Here is a 20,486-nt window from a genome sequence, read left to right on the forward strand (position 1 = left end):
CCAATTAAAAATTAATTAATTAATTAAAAAAATAAACACTAAGCTATTTCAAATGAACAAAGATTTGAGGAAGGCCATTAGGACAGTAAACTGTATTTTTTACTTTTCAACTTTCTTGGCTATTTTTTGCTTTTCTCTATTATCTAAGATTATACCTGTTAAACTCTTATGAGAGTTCTAACTCAGAGGAAAAGCAAAGAAAAGAAGCAGGAATCCAGGTAGACACCAAAACAATGAAAACAATTTAGTCACAGAAAGCAATCAGGTTACATTACTTCTAGTCAATAAGTAAAATGGATCTTGAATAAAGTGAGGGAACAGTGGTAAACTTAATTTAAAATTAGGGAATCATTCAACCATTTGAAAAATAATTAGTGATCACTTATATAAAGTTCCCAATGCTAGTTACTATGGGGAATACAGAGAAAAATAAGGATGATCTCTGTCCTCCAGAAGTTTGTTATCTGTGTAATTTTTATAATTATTGAGTAATAAACATCTCTAGTTCAGGGCAGAACTGCTTATTTCTTTAACATACTTTTATTATCATTTCTCCTTAAAAGGTAGAAAGTGTTTATTTAAAATATCTTTTAAATGGGAGAGTGGAAGTAAAACACATCTTTAATATATACCTTTAATGAAACAATGTCGACACCAATTTTACAAACCAAAACTTCCAAATCCCATTACCTTTTCTCTTGATCATCCAAGTTCTTCTTATCTGCATAGATTTCTGCATAGAGCAATGCGGTAAAATGAGCAGCACAAGACTGAGCTACTTTGGCAACCTCTAGATAATTTAACTCCAGCCAGAAAGCATCATCAAAAACTGTTCCTGAAGAAGGTCTAAAGAAAAAATTTAAATATAGTCACGTCCATTTCTTTGACTTACATACCAAAAGTAAGTTGATATAGAATACAATGGTAGCGAGTGCTAGTTAAAACGAAAATTACATTCAAATAACCAAAAACCACATATCCCCAATATATAACAATAAACACCTAAAATAACATAGCTAAAGAGTTCCAGCACTTTTTTTGGATCACATACCTATTAGAAAATCTGATAAAAGCTATGGGCCATCATCCCATAAAAATTTGAGGTTCATACTTGCCCCCCACTGAGGGATCCATGGACCATAGGCTAAGAATAGGCTATACAGTATACAGTAAAAATACATACACAAGTGTTTTTAAATGATCAATTTAATGAAAATATTGTTTCTTCTAAGACACATTTACATGTCTTTCTATTGCAGTTAATTTTCTTCTGAGCTAATTGCCTAGGTTGAGGTTATTTAACAAAAATCTTCCACGGTGATAACAGTAGGCCTAACCGGAAGGGATGACATTATCTTTCTCAAAACAATTTCATAGAAATCTGACAAAGCAGTAGTTAAGAAAATTGGTATTAAAGCAGGAAACTAGCTAAGTTCAAATCCAGCTGGATTACCTACTACAAGCTGTATGAATTTTGGCAAATTAACCTCTTAAGCCTCAGTTTCTTCATTTGCAAAACCAGGAAACAATATATACCTCAGAGAACAGCTATAATGAGCAAATAATGCGTACAAAGCTGATGAATAAAGTGCCTATCACATAGCCAAGACTTAACTATTGCTATTCTGAGAAACCAGTCCATCCATCCTAAAGGAAATCAGTCCTGAGTGTTCATTGGAAGGATTGATGTTGAAGCTGAAACTCCAATACTTTGGCCACCTGACGCGAAGAGCTGACTCATCTGAAAGAAACCTGATGCTGGGAAAGATTGAGGCGAGAGGAGAAGGGGACGACAGAGGATGAGATGGTTGGATGGCATCACCGATTCAATGGACATAAGTTTGAGTAAACTCCGGAAGTTGGTGATGGACAGGGAGGCCGGGCATGGTATAGTCCATGGGGTCACAAAGAGCTGGACACGACTGAGCGACTGAACTGAACTGATTCTGAGAAACATGAACCTGAACTCAAGTCCTTATGCTTTATTCTATGTCCCAGCCATATTCTCTCAAGGATCTTAAGGCCTTACTTAGAATAAAAACTTAATATTGAGAAATTTTATCTTCTTGAAGGCTAACCAAAGTAAATACTACTCTAACTCAATGGTAAATATAAAAATGAATAATTCAGAGGTGAAGCTGCATCCCAGCACTGAGAAAAGAGATGCTGCCAGTTAAAGTTTTGAACAGTTTTTCTCACAAGAGGATTCAATACAAAACAATATAGTGAATCAGTAACTTTCTAACCAGAAACACAGACACCGAAAGGCCTAACACTTCTTTTTCTAAGCATGAGATAGCAAGGATGAAGAGGATACAGGGGGAGTAAATTTTTAAGATGTAAATGCATTTCGGTCAAAAAAATTTTCCAAATTCCACTACCAATTTTTTATTTTTCTCTCACTATTCCCTCTCATTCTTTATCAGTCACTGCCACTACCACCGTACAAACTAATGAGACATCAATGCCTACCTATTCAAGTTATAGGCCTACTACGTTATTTCTTTAAGGTTCTGGTCAACTCTGGAGCAGTACAAATCTGTCAACCATCCTCTCTATCAATTCCTGTACTCATTGTTAAACATCTCAAAAAAAAAATTAATAGGAACAAAAATACTGAATTATAAAGCAATTTATCAGAATCAAGAAAATAAACACTGCTATAGACAGTATTACTATATAGAAGCACAGATTTTGAGGACCATGTTACACAGTAAAGAAACTTGTGCTTCATAATAAAGATAAATAAAGGAACTTTTTTACATAATTCTAACTACTTTTGAGACAAAAGTAAAGAAAAAAGTTAAAAGAGGAGCAATGCAACTAAAAGTAACCTGGAAAATCACTATTCCTTTTCCATTACTATAAATGAAATAAACTAAAGCCCCCAAAGACTGAATGATTTAGCAAAGATAACACTGTTACTCTTATAGTTGGGGCTAGAATTCAGTGCTCAGTCGCTCGTTGTGTCCGACTCTTTGTGACCCCAAGGACAGTAGCCTGCCAGGCTCCTCTGTCCATGGAATTCTCTGGGCAAGAATGCTGGAGTGGGTTGCCATTTCCTTCTCCAAGAATTCAGAGTTCCTACAGTATTCAAAGTCTTGTAATTTATCTTGTAATAACTATACTGGAAAATAATCTGGAAAAAAAAAAAACATATACATAACTAAATCACTTTGCTGAACACCAGAAACTAACACAATATTATAAATTAACTATACTTCACTTAAAAAAGTATTGAGAGTTCCTGACATTGATTTCACCAAAGCTCCACCCTGAATATGGATTTATTCATATGGATTTATTTCAAGGAGATATAAGCACCACACATACTAAATACAGCACCTTGCAACAGCATTACCTCAAATAATCATGTTAAAATTCAGTCAGCAATAACAAGTTACACTTCTAAATACCCAAACTCAAGAACCAGTAGTCACATTACCTCTTTTGTCTCCTCATGTAGTCCACAACAGCAAGCATCGTTCTTTGTGATTTTTTATCCACATGGCATCGAAAAAAGTGCTCTGACTCTGACAAAGAAAGAGATGTCCCATCAGTCCCAGACAGGTGTGCTTAGGCGTCCTCTTCCTTTTGTCTGGGATTGTCTCCCTCTACACTATAAGGTTCTAGCACAAAACAGGCTCTTAATAAATATGAATCAACAAATGGAATTTAATGACATTTCTTTTTCTTTTAAAAGCAACTATATGCTTATTAAGAATTTAACTGTAATTTATATTTTATTTCTGAAGAGGACTAATTCATTGATTTAGTTAGGACTTTTTAATGTACTAGGTAGGTGCTCAGTTTACAATGGTATAAGAAAGACTATTTCTGACCAAATGGAACTCAACGACTAGCATAAGACACTCTTAACATAGTGTGATGTGTGTAATGATAGAGAAAGTTTAGAATACCAGAGAGGCATATAAAAAAATAACTCTGAACAAGAAGAGTTTCACAGAAAAGAATGGTATCTGAAAAACTAATGTTTCATTTGGAGAGGAAGAAAGAATAGTGTTCCAGACAACAGTAAGATGGCTGAAACAAGAACTAACATGGAGGATTTACTGAAAGATTTCACTGTATTGAACCACAAAGCTGGAAAGCAGCTGTGGACAAAGAAAAATAGATGGACTAACGTTATTTATAACACAGAACTCCCAGGATTTGGTAATCAGATGAGACATGTGAGAAAGGTTTCAGGCTTAAACCACTGCATGCTCTTTCCTGAAAGGAGGAGGCTGGGGGACGGAGGTAAAGATGATAAATTTACCTTCGGACTACATTCAAATGAAGGCAGTGAGACTTACAGACACCAGAAAAGAAACTATTTGATAGACATCTATATATTTTCCAATAGTAGATTTTACATGTGAAATTTAAACTTTAATTTACAACAATAAAAATATTGGCATAAAATAAAACTGGCCGGTTTTATGTTTGAAAGGCTATAGCACAAACATGCATAAACAACTGATAAAGATGAAAAAAAGTCTTAGTCAACTGTACTGGTCTTGAAGTACAGTATGTGAATTTGTACCTAGTTTTATGTTTGTACATAAAATACATTAATAATACATATTCAGGGCGTATTAATCTGTAAGTTAACATCACAGATCTATAAATCTTTTCCTTTTCTCAAATTTAGGTTTGAAAAACTGACCAACAATGAGCCCTCAACAATGTATTGATGCTATTGTTTAGTTGCTAAGTCACGACTGACTCTTTTGCGACACCGTGAACTATATATAGCCCACCAGGCTCCTCTCTCCATAAAATTTACCAGGCAAGAATACTGGAGTGTGTTGCCATTTGCTTTTCCAGGGAATCTTCCCAACCCAGGGATCGAATTCACATCTCCTGCATTGTCAGGCAGATTCTTTACCACTGAGCCACCAAGGAAGCCCATGCGTATTCAATTCTTGGTTTAACTTCTCCTTAATAACCTCTCAGCATGGGAGATACTTCTTATACAACAGCATGGAAGGAGGGTAAGTTATAAAAGTTTAAGGAAAACATAGTCCAATTTTTCTTTAAAAACAAAACTAATATATATGCCAAATGTTAATTGTAGTAATCCCAGATCACAGAACTATGAGTAATTCTGGCAGCAATAAGCACAGTGTTTAATATGCACTAAATACTCAATCAGTTGCTCCATTAATATTAGTCTATATTTAATGAGAGGGTACTATGCATTAAGTATTATCCTAGGTGTTTTACACACAATATTTCATAGAAAACTTGTTACAACTTTTAACTCCATTTTACAGATGGCAGAATAGATGTTTAGAGGTTATGAGATTAAGCCTACAAAATGCCTTGATGGGACTCAAACAATATCTTTCTCTAGAACTGAGACTTTAACAGTATGAAGTTGAGAAATTTAACAGAATACCTGAATCCAAATTTGCAGGGGTTGTGGATCGGCTTGTTTGTGAAGGGTGTTTGAAACAGCTAGTGAAAAATCCCTGAATGTGTGTAGAAAGGAGATTTCTCCATGATTCATCTGTATCTTGTAGTAGAATATCATGAATCAAGTATGGAAGCACAGTCTGACAAAAGTCAGTTTTCACCTAAAATATACAAACATATCCAGTCAATAGTTTTGAGTAAAAACATTTTACTTAAAATATTCATTCCCTGTTAATGACATAAGTCATGAACTCTATATACTACTAAAAAATATACAAAAAAAATATGTACCAGGTAGTGTTGTTTTTTTTAATCAAACTAACCTAGAATATCTATATAGAACATATATGTCACACTGAAGTAGTTCATTTCCAGTTGAAGCTATTTGCATATAATGAAATAGGATATTGCTTACAAATAAAATTACTATGTGACTATTGTAAAAAATACTTGATATGTGAAAAGTGTTACTAATAATCGATTTGACAAAGGGGAAAATGAGGATCAACATTTAAGAAAAAAAGCTGAAAATAGGATTTTAGCACTTTTTCTACATAGAATGAAGAGCTCTAACAGTCATGTTTAAAAGTTTACATTTTTAATAAACCCTAATTTCAGAGCTGACTGTGGCTCAGATCATGAACTCCTTATTGCAACACTCAGGCTTAAATTAAAAAAGGTAGGAAAAACACTAGGCCATTTAGGTATGACCTAAATCACATGCATTATGATTATATACTGGAAGTGACAAATAGATTCAAGAGATTAGATCTGATAGATATTGTGCCTGAAGAACTATGGACAGAGGTTTGTGACATTATACAGGAGGCAGTGATCAAAACCACCTCCAAGAAAAAGAAATGCAAATAGGCAAAATGGTTATCTGAGGAGGTCTTACAAACAGCTGAGAAAAGAAGACAAGCAAAAGGCAAAGGACAAAAGGAAAGATATACCCATCTGAATGAAGAATTTCAAGAATAGCAAGAAGAGATAAGAAAGCCTTCCCCAGTGATCAATCCAGAGAAATAGAGGAAAACAAGAGAATGGGGAAAAAATCATGGCATCCAGTCCCATCACTTCATGGCAAACAGACGGGGGAAAAATGGAAACTGTGACAGACTTTATTTTCTTTGGCTCCCAAATCACTGCGGACGGTGACCGCAGTCATGAAATTAAAAGACGCCTGCCCCTTGGAAGAAAAGCTATGAAAAACCTAGACAGCATATTAAAAAGCAGAGACATCACGTTGCTGACAAAGGTCCATATAATCAAAGTGAGAGCTGGACCATAAGGAAGTCTGAACACCAAAAAATTGATACTTTCGAATTGTGATGCTGGAGTAGTCTCTGGAGAGACCCTTAGACAGTAAGGAGATTTAAACAGTCAACCCTAAAGGAAATCAACCCTGAATATCCATTTGAAATACTGATGCTAAAGCTGAGGCACCAATACTTTGGCCATCTGATGTGAAGAGCCAACTCATTAGAAAAGACCTTGTTACTGGTAAAGATTGAGAGCAGGAGGAGAAGGACAGGATGAGATGGTTGGATGGAATCATCAACTCAATGGACATGAGTCTAAGCAAACTGCAAGACACAGTGAAGAACAGGGAAGACTGGCGTGTTGCAGTTCATGGGGTTGCAAAGACTGGGTCAGTGACTGAACAACAATAACAAAGAAAGCATGTCACAGATTTGATGCAGAAAAAGCTTTTGACACCCATTTACGATTTAAAAAAAAAAAACAACAACACACAAAAACTCTCCAGGAAGCAGGAATAGAGGGAACCTACCTCAACCTAATAAAGGCCATGTACGACAAAACCAAAACTAACATCACACTCAACAGTGAAAAACTGAAAACATTTTCTCTAAGATCAGAAACAAGATGAGGATGTCTACTCTCGCCATTTTTATTCAGCATAGTTTTGGAAGTCCTAGCCATAGCAATCAGAGAAAAAAAAAAGAAAAGAAATCCAAATTGGAAAAGAAGAGGTGAAACAGTACTGTTGTCAGGTGACATGATACTATACATCAGATCAGATCAGATCAGTCGCTCAGTCGTGTCCGACTCTTTGAGACCCCATGAATCGCAGCACGCCAGGCCTCCCTGTCCATCACCAACTCCTGGAGTTCACTCAGACTCACATCCATCGAGTCAGTGATGCCATCCAGCCATCTCATCCTCTGTCATCCCCTTCTCCTCTTGCCCTCAATCCCTCCCAGCATCAGAGTCTTTTCCAATGAGTCAACTCTTCGCATGAGGTGGCCAAAGTACTGGAGTTTCAGCTTTAGCATCATTCCTTCCAAAGAAATCCCAGGGCTGATCTTCTTCAGAATGGACTGATTGGATCTCCTTGCAGTCCAAGGGACTCTCAAGAGTCTTCTCCAACACCACAGTTCAAGAGCATCAATTCTTCGGCGCTCAGCCTTCTTCACAGTCCAACTCTCACATCCATACATGACCACTGGAAAAACCACATCCTTGACTAGATGAACCTCTGTTGGCAAAGTAATGTCTCTGCTTTTGAATATGCTATCTAGGTTGGTCATAACTTTCCTTCCAAAGAGTAAGGGTCTTTTAATTTCATGGCTGCAGTCACCATCTGTAGTGATTCTGGAGCCCAGAAAAATAAAGTCTGACACTATTTCCATTGTTTTCCCATCTATTTCCCATGAAGTGATGGGACCAGATGCCATAATCTTTGTTTTCTGAATGTTGAGCTTTAAGCCAACTTTTTCACTCTCCACTTTCACTTTCATCAAGAGGCTTCTGAGTTCCTCTTCACTTTCTGCCATAAGGGTGGTGTCATCTGCATATCTGAGGTTATTGATATTTCTCCCAGCAATCTTGATTCCAGCTTGTGTTTCTTCCAGTCCAGCGTTTCTCATGGTGTACTCTGCATATAAGTTAAATAAGCAGGGTGACAATATACAGCCTTGACGCACTCCTTTTCCTATTTGGAACCAGTCTGTTGTTCCATGTCCAGTTCGAACTGTTGCTTCCTGACGGGCATACACATTTCTCAAGAGGCAGGTCAGGTGGTCTGGTATTCCCATCTCTTGAAGAATTTTCCACAGTTTACTGTGATCCACACAGTCAAAGGCTTTGACATAGTCAATAAAGCAGAAATAGATGTTTTTCTGGAACTCTCTTGCTTTTTCCATGATCCAGCAGTTGTTGGCAATTTGATCTCTGGTTCCTCTGCCTTTTCTAAAACCAGCTTGAACATCAGGAAGTTCACGGTTCACATATTGCTGAAGTCTGGCTTGGAGAATTTTGAGCATTACTTTACTAGCGTGTGAGATGAGTGCAATTGTGCGGTGGTTTGAGCATTCTTTGGCATTGCCTTTCTTTGGGATTGGAATGAAAACTGACCTTTTCCAGAAATGCAAATCAAAACTACAATGAGGTATCACCTCAAACAGTCAGGATGGCCATCATCAAAAAACATACAAACAATAAGTGTGGCCTCCTACACTATGGGGTGGAATATAAGTTGGTATAGTCAATTGGAGAATAGTATGGAGGTTCCTTAAAAAACTAAAAATAGAGCTACCATATGATTCTGAAAGCCCACTCCTGGACATATTTATCCAGAGAAAACTATAATTCGAAACAACACATGCACTGCAATGTTCACTGCAGCATTATTTACAACAGCCAGGACATGGAAGCAACCTAAATGTCTATCAACAGAGGAACAGATAAAGAAGATGTGGTACATATATATACAATAGAATTTTACTTGGCCATAAAAAGAACAAAATAATGATATTTGCAGCAACCTGGATGGACCCAAAGATTGTCAGACTGAGTGACTTAAGTCAGAGAAAGGTAATATCATAGGTTTTATGTAGAATCTAAAAAAAGGCACACGTGGACTTATTTACGAAATTGAAACAGAGTCACAGATGTAGAATATAATATATGGTTCCAGAACAGGGGGTGGGTATAAACTGGGAAACTGGGACTGACATACACATACTACTATATATAAAACAGATAACTAATAAGGACCTATTGTATAGCACAGGGAACTCTTCTTAATACTCTTTAAAGATCCACATGGGAAAAGAATCTAAAAAAGAGTGGGTACATGTATAACTGGTTCACTTTGCTGTACAGCAGAAATCAACACATCGTAAACCAATTATATTTCAATAAAAATTAAAAAAAAAAAAACAAAAAAACCATCACAGAAAGTTAATGACAATGACCTCAATAAAAGTAAATTTAAAAAGTTAGAACACACCTTTGGTTAACACAAATAATTTCTAATCATCTGTATTTTAACTATCATTAGTAACATGTTATTTATGACACACCCTTAGAACTCTTCTGAAATGTAGCTACCTCACAGCTGAAAAGTCCTATATAAAAAGATGCTCTGTTGAATGGGTTCACAACAGCTGAGTATAAGTTATTTTGCATGAAGGTGGTGTGCAATACACAGAACCTTTCTTTATATATAGGCCATGAACATGAACAAAAAAGCAAAATGGAATGGGACAAGCAAAGAAAATTATGATGAGAAAGCTCAAATGAAAAAGCAGAAGTAGAAAGGGTATGAGTCAGACTAATCCTCTTACCTCACACATTGGCTTTAATAACTGAAGAACTTCACTTTTTGTGCCACCACTATTCAAAAAAGCACAAGTCAGTGTCTTTAACCAAATGTCATGATTTTCACTTTGAGGAATCCACAGGCTTGTATCATCCAAGCCTTCTAAAGGATTTTCTTTATCAAGTCTTAGTACTTCTAAAAACTAGAAAAAAGTGATAAGAAAACGTAAATACAGTAACCAGAAACACATTTTATCTTTCCTGTGCCAAACAAATATCTAGGCATAAACAAACACGTTTCCAAATAAAACTGCTGCTGCTGCTGCTAATAAGTCACTTCAGTCGTGTCCGACTCTGTGCGACCCCATAGACGGAAGCCCACCAGGCTCCCCCATCCCTGGGATTCTCCAGGCAAGAACACTGGAGTGGGTTGCCATTCCTAAAGTGAAGTCGCTCAGTCATGTTTGACTCTTAGTGACCCCATGGTCTACAGCCCACCAGGCTCCTCCATCCATGGGATTTTCCAGTCAAGAGTACTGGAGTGGGGTGCCATTGCATTCTCTGCCAAATAAAACTAAATATAGTTAAAACTAAATCTATATACATCAGTTACTTTTAAAAATTAAAAGACAATTATGCTTATGAAAGGTAGAATCTGGTGAAAATTTACTGATCTAAACAGGAGGAAACTTCTACTCTCAGTTTATTAGTGGTATGTTGAATCACAGACTCTTTGCCTTAAATATGTAACCAGTCCGTATCTACCATACAGAACTGATTTCAGGATGAAATGAAATTTTAAAATCTTAAAACTGCAATGTTTAACAGGTTACAATATTCAGTTTACTTCAGTTCCTCAGTCGTGTCTGACTCTTTGCAACCCCATGAACTGCAGCATGGGAAACCTCCCTGTCCATCACCAACTCCTGGAGTTTGCCCAAACTCATGTCCATTGAGTTGTCGATACCATCTAACTATCTCAACCTCTGTCGTCCCCTTCTCCTCCTGCCTTCAATCTTTCCCAACATCAGGGTCTTTTTCAATGAGTCAGTTCTTCACATCAAAGTACTGGAGCTTCAGCTTCAGCATCAGTCCTTTCAATGACTATTCAGGACTGATTTCCTTTATAATAGTTTGTAATTTATAATATTACTTATAATTTTATAATTTATAATATTCAGGAATGATTAATAAGTTTATACTGCCAATAATTTCATTAAGACCAAAATTATATTTATGATACATTATGTTACTGAAGTTAAATTGGTAAAAACTCAATGGCATATTTCTCAGTTGCTTTATGAAAAGAAAGTATTAAAGAATGCTTTAAATAAGCTATAAAATGCTTAGATTAATAAAGTAAAGGTTCTTAAGTCTCTTTCATAGAGTCCTTTCAGTGGAACCTTGTTATGTCTGACATCAACATGAAAAAGGGAGAAATCTAGGTCATCTTAAATTTCACATTAACTTATTATCACAATACCTATAAACCACACCAGGAGCAATGGCTTGTATCTAGTCAAAGAAAGGGGTTTTCCACTCCTTGAAAAAAAAGCCTGTCATTAAGAACTCCTCCTATGCACCCCCAAATCAACCATAATTTCTCTAGGCTACCTCTCTCAGATTTTCCACACTGCCATAACTAAAAATACAAATCCCTTGGATTCAAATTATAGTTGAAATTATTTCCAAAAACATTAAGTGTTAGCATAATTAAGCAATATGACATTCATAGCCCACAGCAAATATCCACTATATTTGGGTATATCAATAAACATTCATTATTTGAGAGACCTTTTTTCTTGATGTTCTAAAAGGCTGTAGATAGATCAGCATGGGATCAGTTGTTGCCTTATAAATATCCCAGAAACGATGTCCAGTTTTCGTGGTTAAAATGCTTTTCAAACAGGTAACAGCTGCTGCTCGCACTTTGACACTGAAAAACACATACAATTCAAACACCACAAAATATATCAATATTAATCTTAATGAATGTGAAGCAACTCCTTATGAAAAAATTAAAACCTTAAATTATATTAGGAAACCTTTGCATTTATTAGGAAATTTTATACCTATAAAATTGGGTAATACCAAACAATTACCAAGCACTTTTTAATATTCCTTTAGTAAACCTGAGTTACTAATCACTGTAACAGCAATTCCTTTCATTCACTATAAGAAAGTTTATGACTTACTATAAATTTAAAAGTCTCATAAAAAGAAATACTTGAAAATAATATTGACTAATGATGAACGAGAATGACAGAATACTAATCACCCACAAAAAATATTTTGATAACATTTTCTCTATGAGGAACAAATAATTTGGGGTAACAGAGAATGGAATTTCCCTACAAATGATAACATTATTGTCTAGAGCAATTTTAAACGAACCGTAAGTGAAAAGCTAGTTGGAATTATTAGGTAAGACTCTATAATCTCTAATAAAAAATTAAAGGTCCTTCTCTTTTTCAAAAAATTAAGAAAAAGGGGACTGTAATACAACAGTACTGAAAATATGATAGCTGACATAAAATGTCTTAAAGCCTGATACTATATATGATAATGAGCTATCAAGTAAAGGCTTAAGTCCTTTTAGGAGTCTCAATTTAAGACATAGAAGCATAAACCCTAAACTTGAATTCATCCTTCATTCTGCTATCTTTCCCTATCTCCTCCAAATTAAATTCATCAGCAGATTCTGCTGCTCTGTGTTAAAAATATCCCCAGGTTCCATTTCATCTTCACTGAAAGTGAAGTGAAAGTCTCATCCAACTCTTTGTGACCCCATGGACCATACATAGCACACCAGGCTCCTCTGTCCATGGAACTCTCCTGGCAAAGATACTGGAGTGGGTTGCCATTTCCTTCTCCAGGGGATCTTCCTGACCCAGGGATCGAACCTGGGTCTCTCGCATTGCAGGCAAATTCTTTACTATTTGAGCCAGCAGGGAAACCTGCCTTCTGCCACCCTTCCTCTGGACTACTGCAACAGTTTCATAATCAGGCATCCTATTTCCATTTTTGCCCTATCACAAGCCACTTGCCATATAAAAGTCCCAGTAAAAGGATTAGTTGCATCATGATTACACTGCTTAAAACTCCACAGCTTCCTTATGTATTTCAAATAAAATCAAATTTATTAATCAGAATTAGTCAGACCTTTCTAATTTAATTTCACATCATCTTCTTCCACACCAGGCTTTTTCTGATCCTCAAACACATGAAGCTTCTTTCTACTCTAGCTATTCCCTGCCTGGAATGTTTTATTCCTAATCATCTTCCAGTTAATTCCTCAACACTCAGATCCACTAAATTACATTTCCTCACAGAAGCCTTCCATGATTCTGTGAATTCCTTAGTCAACATCCCTTTGTATACCTGAGGTCCCTCAAACATGTAATGATTTTTTTCCTCTTACAAAAAAGACAGGAAAAACAAACTGTACCTATTCCCCGCGGTTCTCAAGTTTAAGTTACACTGGTATTTTTGTGCACCTTTTTCTGAAAAATCAATTGCAAATTACTGTGTAACAAGTGAAACACAAAGCTTGCAAATTTTCTGTGGAAAATCTCTTCAAAATCTGTATCAGATACTTTGAAATATATTTTTTTAGAATGAGATGAATTAAAAAATGAATAGAAAAATGGCTAAATGTGATAAAATAAGGATAATAATGGCAGAATATAGTAAAAATCTAGGTGGTAATTATATGGGTATTTACTGCAAAATTTTTTCAGTTTCGCTGTATGCTTGAAAATTTTTCTAACAAAATGTTGGGAAGGAAACCATGCCAGCCCTTTCACTGTAACAACAACAATACAAGAGAGAAAGATACATGTCCTTAAAATCAACAATGAAAACATAGCAAGTAGACATTATTGCCAATCATTTATTCCCCAAGAGAAGGAGAGGGTGTTACAGGGAAACAGATGCAAAATAGCTTTTCACCATAGTATGGGAGTTCATGCCTGCTCAGTCATGTCCAATTCTTTGCAACTCCATGGACTGTAGCCCACCAGGCTCCTCTGTCCACAGGATTTCCCAGGCAGGAAGACTGGAGTGGGTTGTCATTTCCTTCTCCAGGGGATCTTCCTGACCCAGGGATTGAACCTGCTTCTCCTGCATTGGCAGGTGGATTCTTTACCACTAGGCCACCTGGGAAGCCCTATTCACCTTAGAAACATGCCCAATTGTGGGCAAAAATCGTTTGAACCCAGTCCCCAAAAATGGTGGTGATGAAATGCTCAAATATATCAAAAATAAATCCATTTGACCTTTGAACAACAAGGGTTTGAACTGTATAGATCCACTTATACACAGAGTTTTTTCAATAGCAAATACTATACCATCTGCAGTTGGTTGACTCCTCAGATACAGAACCATGGATAGAGAGCCCCAACTGTAAGTATATATGAACCTTCCACTAAGCAAAGCATCCTTACCCTCACGTTGTTCAAGGGTCTGTAAATAATACATAAGTAAGTTAGTGAAGTTGCTCAGTCGTGTCCGACTCTTTGAGACCCCACTGACAATAGCCTGCACCAGGCTCCTCTGTCCATGGGATTTTCTAGGCAAGAGTACTGGAGTGGGTTGCCATTTCCTTCTCCAGGGAATCTTCCCAACCCAGGGACTGAACCGAGGTCTCCTGCATTGTAGACAGACGCTTTACCATCTGCTGCTGCTACTGCTGCTAAGTCACTTCAGTCGTGTTCAACTCTGTGCGACCCCATAGACAGCAGCCCACCAGGCTCCCCTGTCCCTGGGATTCTCCAGGCAAGAATACTGGAGTGGGTTGCCATTTCCTTCTCCAATGCATGAAGGTGAAAAGTGAAAGTGAAGGCGCTCAGTCGTGTCCAACCCTCAGCGACCCCATGGACTGCAGCCTTCCAGGCTCCTCCGTCCATGGGATTTTCCAGGCAAGAGTACTGGAGTAGGGTGCCATTGCCTTCTCCACTGCAAATAGATAAATGGGGAGGGGACGAGAAAGCAAAAGTAATCTCATAATCAGCAAGCTGAAATTATACTAACTGTTGCCATTTTGTTTTGTATTGAGCATTAATGGGAAAAAGAAAGCCCTGTCTGATTAGCTTAAAACTTTTGGAGTTGTAATTCCCATTCTATTACCTATTTTAAAAGGATACAAGTGAACTTATTTATAAAACAGAAACAGACTCACAGCCTTGGAGAAGGAATTTATGGTTGTCAAGGGGGAAGGATGAAGGAGAGAGATAGGGAGTTTGGGATTGACACATACACACTACTATATTTAAAGTGGATAACCAACAAGGATCTACTGTATATAAAGCACAGGGAACTCTGCTCAATGTTATATGGCAGCCTGGATGGAAGGTGAGTTTGAGAGAGAAAGGATATAATATAGCCGAGTCCCTTTTCTGTCCACCTGAAACTATCACCGCATTGTTAATCCATCATACTTCAATATAAAATAAAACTTTTTTTAAAAAAAGAATCAAAACGTCTAGTTGAGAGGAAAGTGGTACCTTTGATTTCGACAAGTGCCCAAAATACCCCCATTTATATTCCCCTATCCTAATGCTTTCTGTGGAACCACTTGGTAGTTTTGCACTATTTATTTGTCTAGTCTACCCTTCCCTGGTGGCTCAGCCAGTAAAGAATCTGCCCCAATACGGGAGACCTAGGTTCGATCCCTTGGTTGGGAAGATCCCCTGGAGAAGGGAACAGCTACCCACTCCAGTATTCTGGCCTGGAGAATTCCATGGACTATTCCATGCAATTGCAAAGAGTCAGACAGGACTGAGCGACTTTCGATTTCACTCTCACTAAAATTTAACATGCACCTCGTCTTGTATATACATCATGATAATAAACACCTGGCAGATAGGGTTTTAGTAATTATGTGAATTAATAAAAATACAATGATTTTGACTAAATATTTAAGACCAAAAGTATGGCAACTTAAAGGAGAAAGCTTTAGTTATTGGAAATGTTAATTTATATCAGGTATCAATCTTGAATGTCAAATTGAGGAAGTGCTATCAGACACAAGGTATCATTAAATACTCACCAATCTTCTACCAGTGTATTATTCAGGTAAGTCAGCACTACGAAGGTCCACTGAAGTTCTTTATCTTCAAATAACTCAAGAGCCTTGGTATAAGATGTATCTTTACTATGTTGTATAGCTATTGTAGAGAAATCTATAGGACCCACTTCTCCCAAGCAGCTTCCAACAGCCTCTACATATAGAAATTCCAATTCAGTAAAGTTATAGCTAAGAGATCATATATAAAACAGAAATTTTCTAATTTCAAAAATATGTTTTTGTCATCCTTTAACATTTAAATGTTTCCTCACTCCAGTATTCTTGCCTGGAAAATCTCATGGATGGAGCCTGGTAGGCTACAGTCCATGGGGTCGCAAAGAGTAGGACATGACTGAGCGACTTCACTTCACTTCATAGATGTTCAATAGATTCAAGAAGCTACAAAATATTGTATCATTTCCTTTACATATCATCCATGTGGGTAATATTTTCCCTTATAAAATCATATCCAAGAGATAGATTAACTAGTAAAATGTAGATATTCAGGAAGTCTAAATATAGCCATTGTGCATGCATGCATGCTAAGTCGCTTCAGTCATGTGTGACTCTGTGCGACCCCATGGACAGCAGCCCACCAGGCTCCTCCGTCCAAAGCATTCTCCAGGCAAGAATACTGGAGTGGGTTGCCACTACCTTCTCCAATAGCCATTGTATGTATCCACTTTTTTTTGAGGTATTACATAAAGTTCATAAATTTTACACACTCAGTTCAGTGAAAATTCACATATACATGCAGGCACATATATTTTCTTTCCACCTATATTCTCACTACCCAAATGAAGATAGATGTTTTCAGGATGCCAGAGGGCTGCCTCATGTTCTTCCCCTGTCATTATGGTATTTAATAAAATATGTTAAAAAATTATTGATAATTCTCCTTTCAAAAGGTGGAGCCTATTCCTCTCTTGAGTGTTGGCTGTACTTAGTGACTTACTTCTAAAAAACAGAATGTGTATAAGTCTTTCACCTCCTTAACTAAAATTACCCTAGGTATGTAATTCTCTTAAGTGCTATTATAAATGGAATTGTAAATGCAATGGAATTTCCATTTTAGATTGTTCACTGCTGGTGTACAGAAACACAAATGAATTCTGCATGTTGATCTTGTATACTGCAATTTTGCTGAATCCACTTATTTTTCTGATAGTAGCTTTCCTATAGATTTTCAATTTAAGTCTGAATTTTGCAATAAGGAGTTCATGATCTGAGCCAGTCAGCTCCTGGTCTTCTTTTTGCTGACTGTACAGAGCTTCTCCATCTTCTGCTGCAAAGAATATGATCAATCTGATTTCAGTATTGACCATCTGGTGATGTCCATGCGTAGAGTCGTCTCTTGTGTTGTTGGAAGAGGGTGTTTGGTATGACTAGTGTGTTCTCTTCACAAAACTCTGTTAGCCTTTGCCCTGCTTCATTTTGTACTCCAAGGCCAAACTTGCCTGTTACTCCAGGTATCTCTTGACTTCGTACTTTTGCATTCCAGTCCCCTATGATGAAAAGGACATCTGTTTTGGGTGTTAGTTCTAGAAAGTCTTCTAGGTCTTCATAGAACCATTCAACCTCAGCTTCTTTGGCATTAGTGGTTGGGACATAGACTTGGATTACTGTGATATGGAATGGTTTGCCTTGGAAATGAACAGAGATCATTCTGTCACTTTTGAGACTGCACCCAGGCACAGCATTTCGGATTCTTTGTTGACTATGAGTGAAAGTGAAAGTTCCTCCGTAGTGTCCGATTCTTTGCAACCCCATGGACTGTATAGTCTACGGAATTCCCCAGAGGAGAATACTGCAGTGGGTAGCCTCTCCCTTCCCCAGGGGATCTTTCCAACCCAGAGATTGAACCCAGGTCTCCTGCATTGCAGGTGGATTCTTTACCAGCTAAGCCATAAGGGAAGCCCTGTTGACTATGAGGGCTACTCCATTTCTTCTAAGGGATTCTTGCCCACGGTAGTAGATATTACAGTCATCCATATTAAATTTGCCCATTCCGGTCCATTTTAGTTTACTGATTCTTAAAATGCCGATGTTCACTGTTGCCATCTCTTGTTTGACCACTTCCAATTTACCTTGATTCATGGACCTAACATTCCAGGTTCGGATGCAATATTGTTCTTTACAGCATCAGACTTTACTTCCATCACCAGTCATATCCATAACTGGGTGTTGTTTTCACTTTGGCTCAGCCTCTTCATTCTTTCTGGAGCTGTTTCTCCATTCTTGTCTAGTAGCATACTGAGCACCTACTGACCTGGGAAGTTCATCTCTCAGTGTCATACCTTTTTGCTTTTTCATACTGTTCATTGGGTTCTCAAGTCAAGAATAATGAAGTGTCTACCATTCCCCTCTCCAGTAAATATGTACAAGCCATTTTCAAATTAATAGTTATGCATATATATTAATTACTAACTTTTTACTTTATATGAATGTCTAAGGAAGGAAAATATGAAAGGAGGGCTGCTTAAGGATACTTGAACTAAACAGAAATCGAACTAGCACCTCACATTTCCCCAGTATTTCAGACAACAAATTTTACTGATTTTTAAATTGCTATGTAGATGACCACTCAAACAAAAAAGCTCATATTCACTAAGCCAAATAGATTACCTAAAACTTCTCTTTCACCAGTGTGGTTTACTGCCATCTTGGATAACTGCAACAAGCTGACAACCAGCTTCACCATTATGCCATCCTGAGGGTTATCTAGAAGCGGTTTTGAAAAAACTAGTTTAAGTTATGGTGGAGACAACACTTTCCTTTATAATATGCTCATATATTAAATTGTGTGACTAGAAAACTTTAAATTTCCTTCTTCAATAGAATCATGTAAAAACATTTAGCAGCAATATTTGGCAGACAGAGAGAGAAAAATGTCTTAACAAGTTGTGCAGAGAAATCAAGACCTTTAGCAAAATCACATTTAGAAACACAAAAATTATTCAGCATTAAACTAGAAGGAACCTTGGGAGAATGCCTGGTTTTTTAGCCTCTTGCATTTAGAATAGACCAGCCCTGTCCAATAGAATTTTCTGCAATGGTGATAATGGTCTATAATCCATGCTGTCCAATGACAGCCACAAGCCACATGTTACTACTTAGAACTTGACATGTGCTAATACAATAAAGAAGTTGAAGTTTAAATTTTACTGAATTTTAAGTCATTTAAATTTAAATAGCTACAAACATCTATTGGCTATATTGGTATGAATCAATAAAATACCCAAATACCCAAGAATTAGATATACAAAGAGAAAGTTCATGTTTCATATATATATACATGTATATACATTTATATACCTCAAGAACAAATATTCTAGAAACTCAGAATTCAGATGGTCAAAACAAAATTAATTTTTAAAAGTACTGAGGACAAAAATCACAGAATAGAAATATGAAGTTAATGAGCACAGGATGATGAAAATCAAAACATAAGTAGAAAATATTTCCATCAAGTGCAGTACTGTAGTAACCTAAAAACTAAAATCAAATCAACTTAAAAATGGGAGTTTTCTTAAGTTAAAAAAAAAAGCTAGAAACACATACAAATATGTGTGTAGATACAAAACAGACACATACATACATACAAACAAAACACATACATGGCTAAGATGCTTAAAATGAAATGTTTTTTTTATTTAAATAAACTGGGGTAGTAGGCAGAGAGATTACTTTGCATGCTTCCTTTTAAAGAACTCAAATTTTTCTTTTGGGCAGTAGCAAATTGTTAACATTTTTTTAAGCGGTAGAATAAATTTGGACATTCCAGCACAGGTCCACATTTACATGGATAAAATGGTAGTAATTCAAGGTAAGGATACAACTTAGAAAGTCTTTCATAACTAGATGAGAAATGATTAGGGTCTGAACTAAATCTGTGGCAATTAAACCAAGAGCAAGAATTTTAAGAGATTCTTTCAAAAAGAAACTTATACAAATAACCCAAGTCATTAAAATGAGTACCCTGAGATGCTCTCATAAGATCCAGCATCTGATCTTTATGTTGCTCTAGTTGTCTTCGAAGATCCTTCAATCCTTCAAGCCTTGTCAATGGAAGTGCATCATAAGCACTTACTGAGAGAAAATGGTTAATTTCCTAAAAGAGAAAATCAGCTAAAAATGTAACTTGCTTTTGACATTTATTGGTTGAGTCTGTAAAATAAAATTTCTAAAAATCAGTTAATGCCTTCCACAGACACTGATTCTTATCACTGTTACTACTAAACAAGGTGGAAATAAGTTACTTATTTCACTTCAAATCTTAGTGTTTTAATCATTTAAATTCTAATAGACTCTCTCATGATAAAATATTTAGAGTTTAAGATTGTTATAGCATACTCAATTAGAGGGAAAAACTTAAACTTGTATTTATTTATCACTACAATTCTAGTTTTATGTCTCAATATATTTAACTATA

General features: G+C 36.5%; 1 protein-coding gene across 9 annotated transcripts in view; it reads right to left on the minus strand.

Moving 5' to 3' along the window:
- ATM (ATM serine/threonine kinase) overlaps window positions 1-20,486 on the minus strand; it is a 149,539-nt gene that overhangs the window by 55,818 nt on the left and 73,235 nt on the right. For 7 of the 9 annotated variants that reach the window (XM_070384262.1, XM_070384263.1, XM_070384265.1 and 4 more), the window contains 8 exons: window positions 20,033-20,165; window positions 18,680-18,775; window positions 16,037-16,208; window positions 11,782-11,923; window positions 10,014-10,190; window positions 5,405-5,582; window positions 3,446-3,533; window positions 691-846 (listed from right to left, as the gene is read on the minus strand). In XM_070384262.1, the coding sequence (XP_070240363.1) occupies window positions 691-846; window positions 3,446-3,533; window positions 5,405-5,582; window positions 10,014-10,190; window positions 11,782-11,923; window positions 16,037-16,208; window positions 18,680-18,775; window positions 20,033-20,165 (1,142 nt within the window). Of the gene's footprint in view, window positions 1-690; window positions 847-3,445; window positions 3,630-5,404; window positions 5,583-10,013; window positions 10,191-11,781; window positions 11,924-16,036; window positions 16,209-18,679; window positions 18,776-20,032; window positions 20,166-20,486 lie in introns of those variants that run through there. The other 2 variants (XM_070384268.1, XR_011467070.1) reach the window with 2 other exon arrangements.

This window comes from Bos mutus, chromosome 15 (genome assembly GCF_027580195.1).
Source record: "Bos mutus isolate GX-2022 chromosome 15, NWIPB_WYAK_1.1, whole genome shotgun sequence".
NCBI classification, from domain to species: Eukaryota; Metazoa; Chordata; class Mammalia; order Artiodactyla; family Bovidae; genus Bos; species Bos mutus.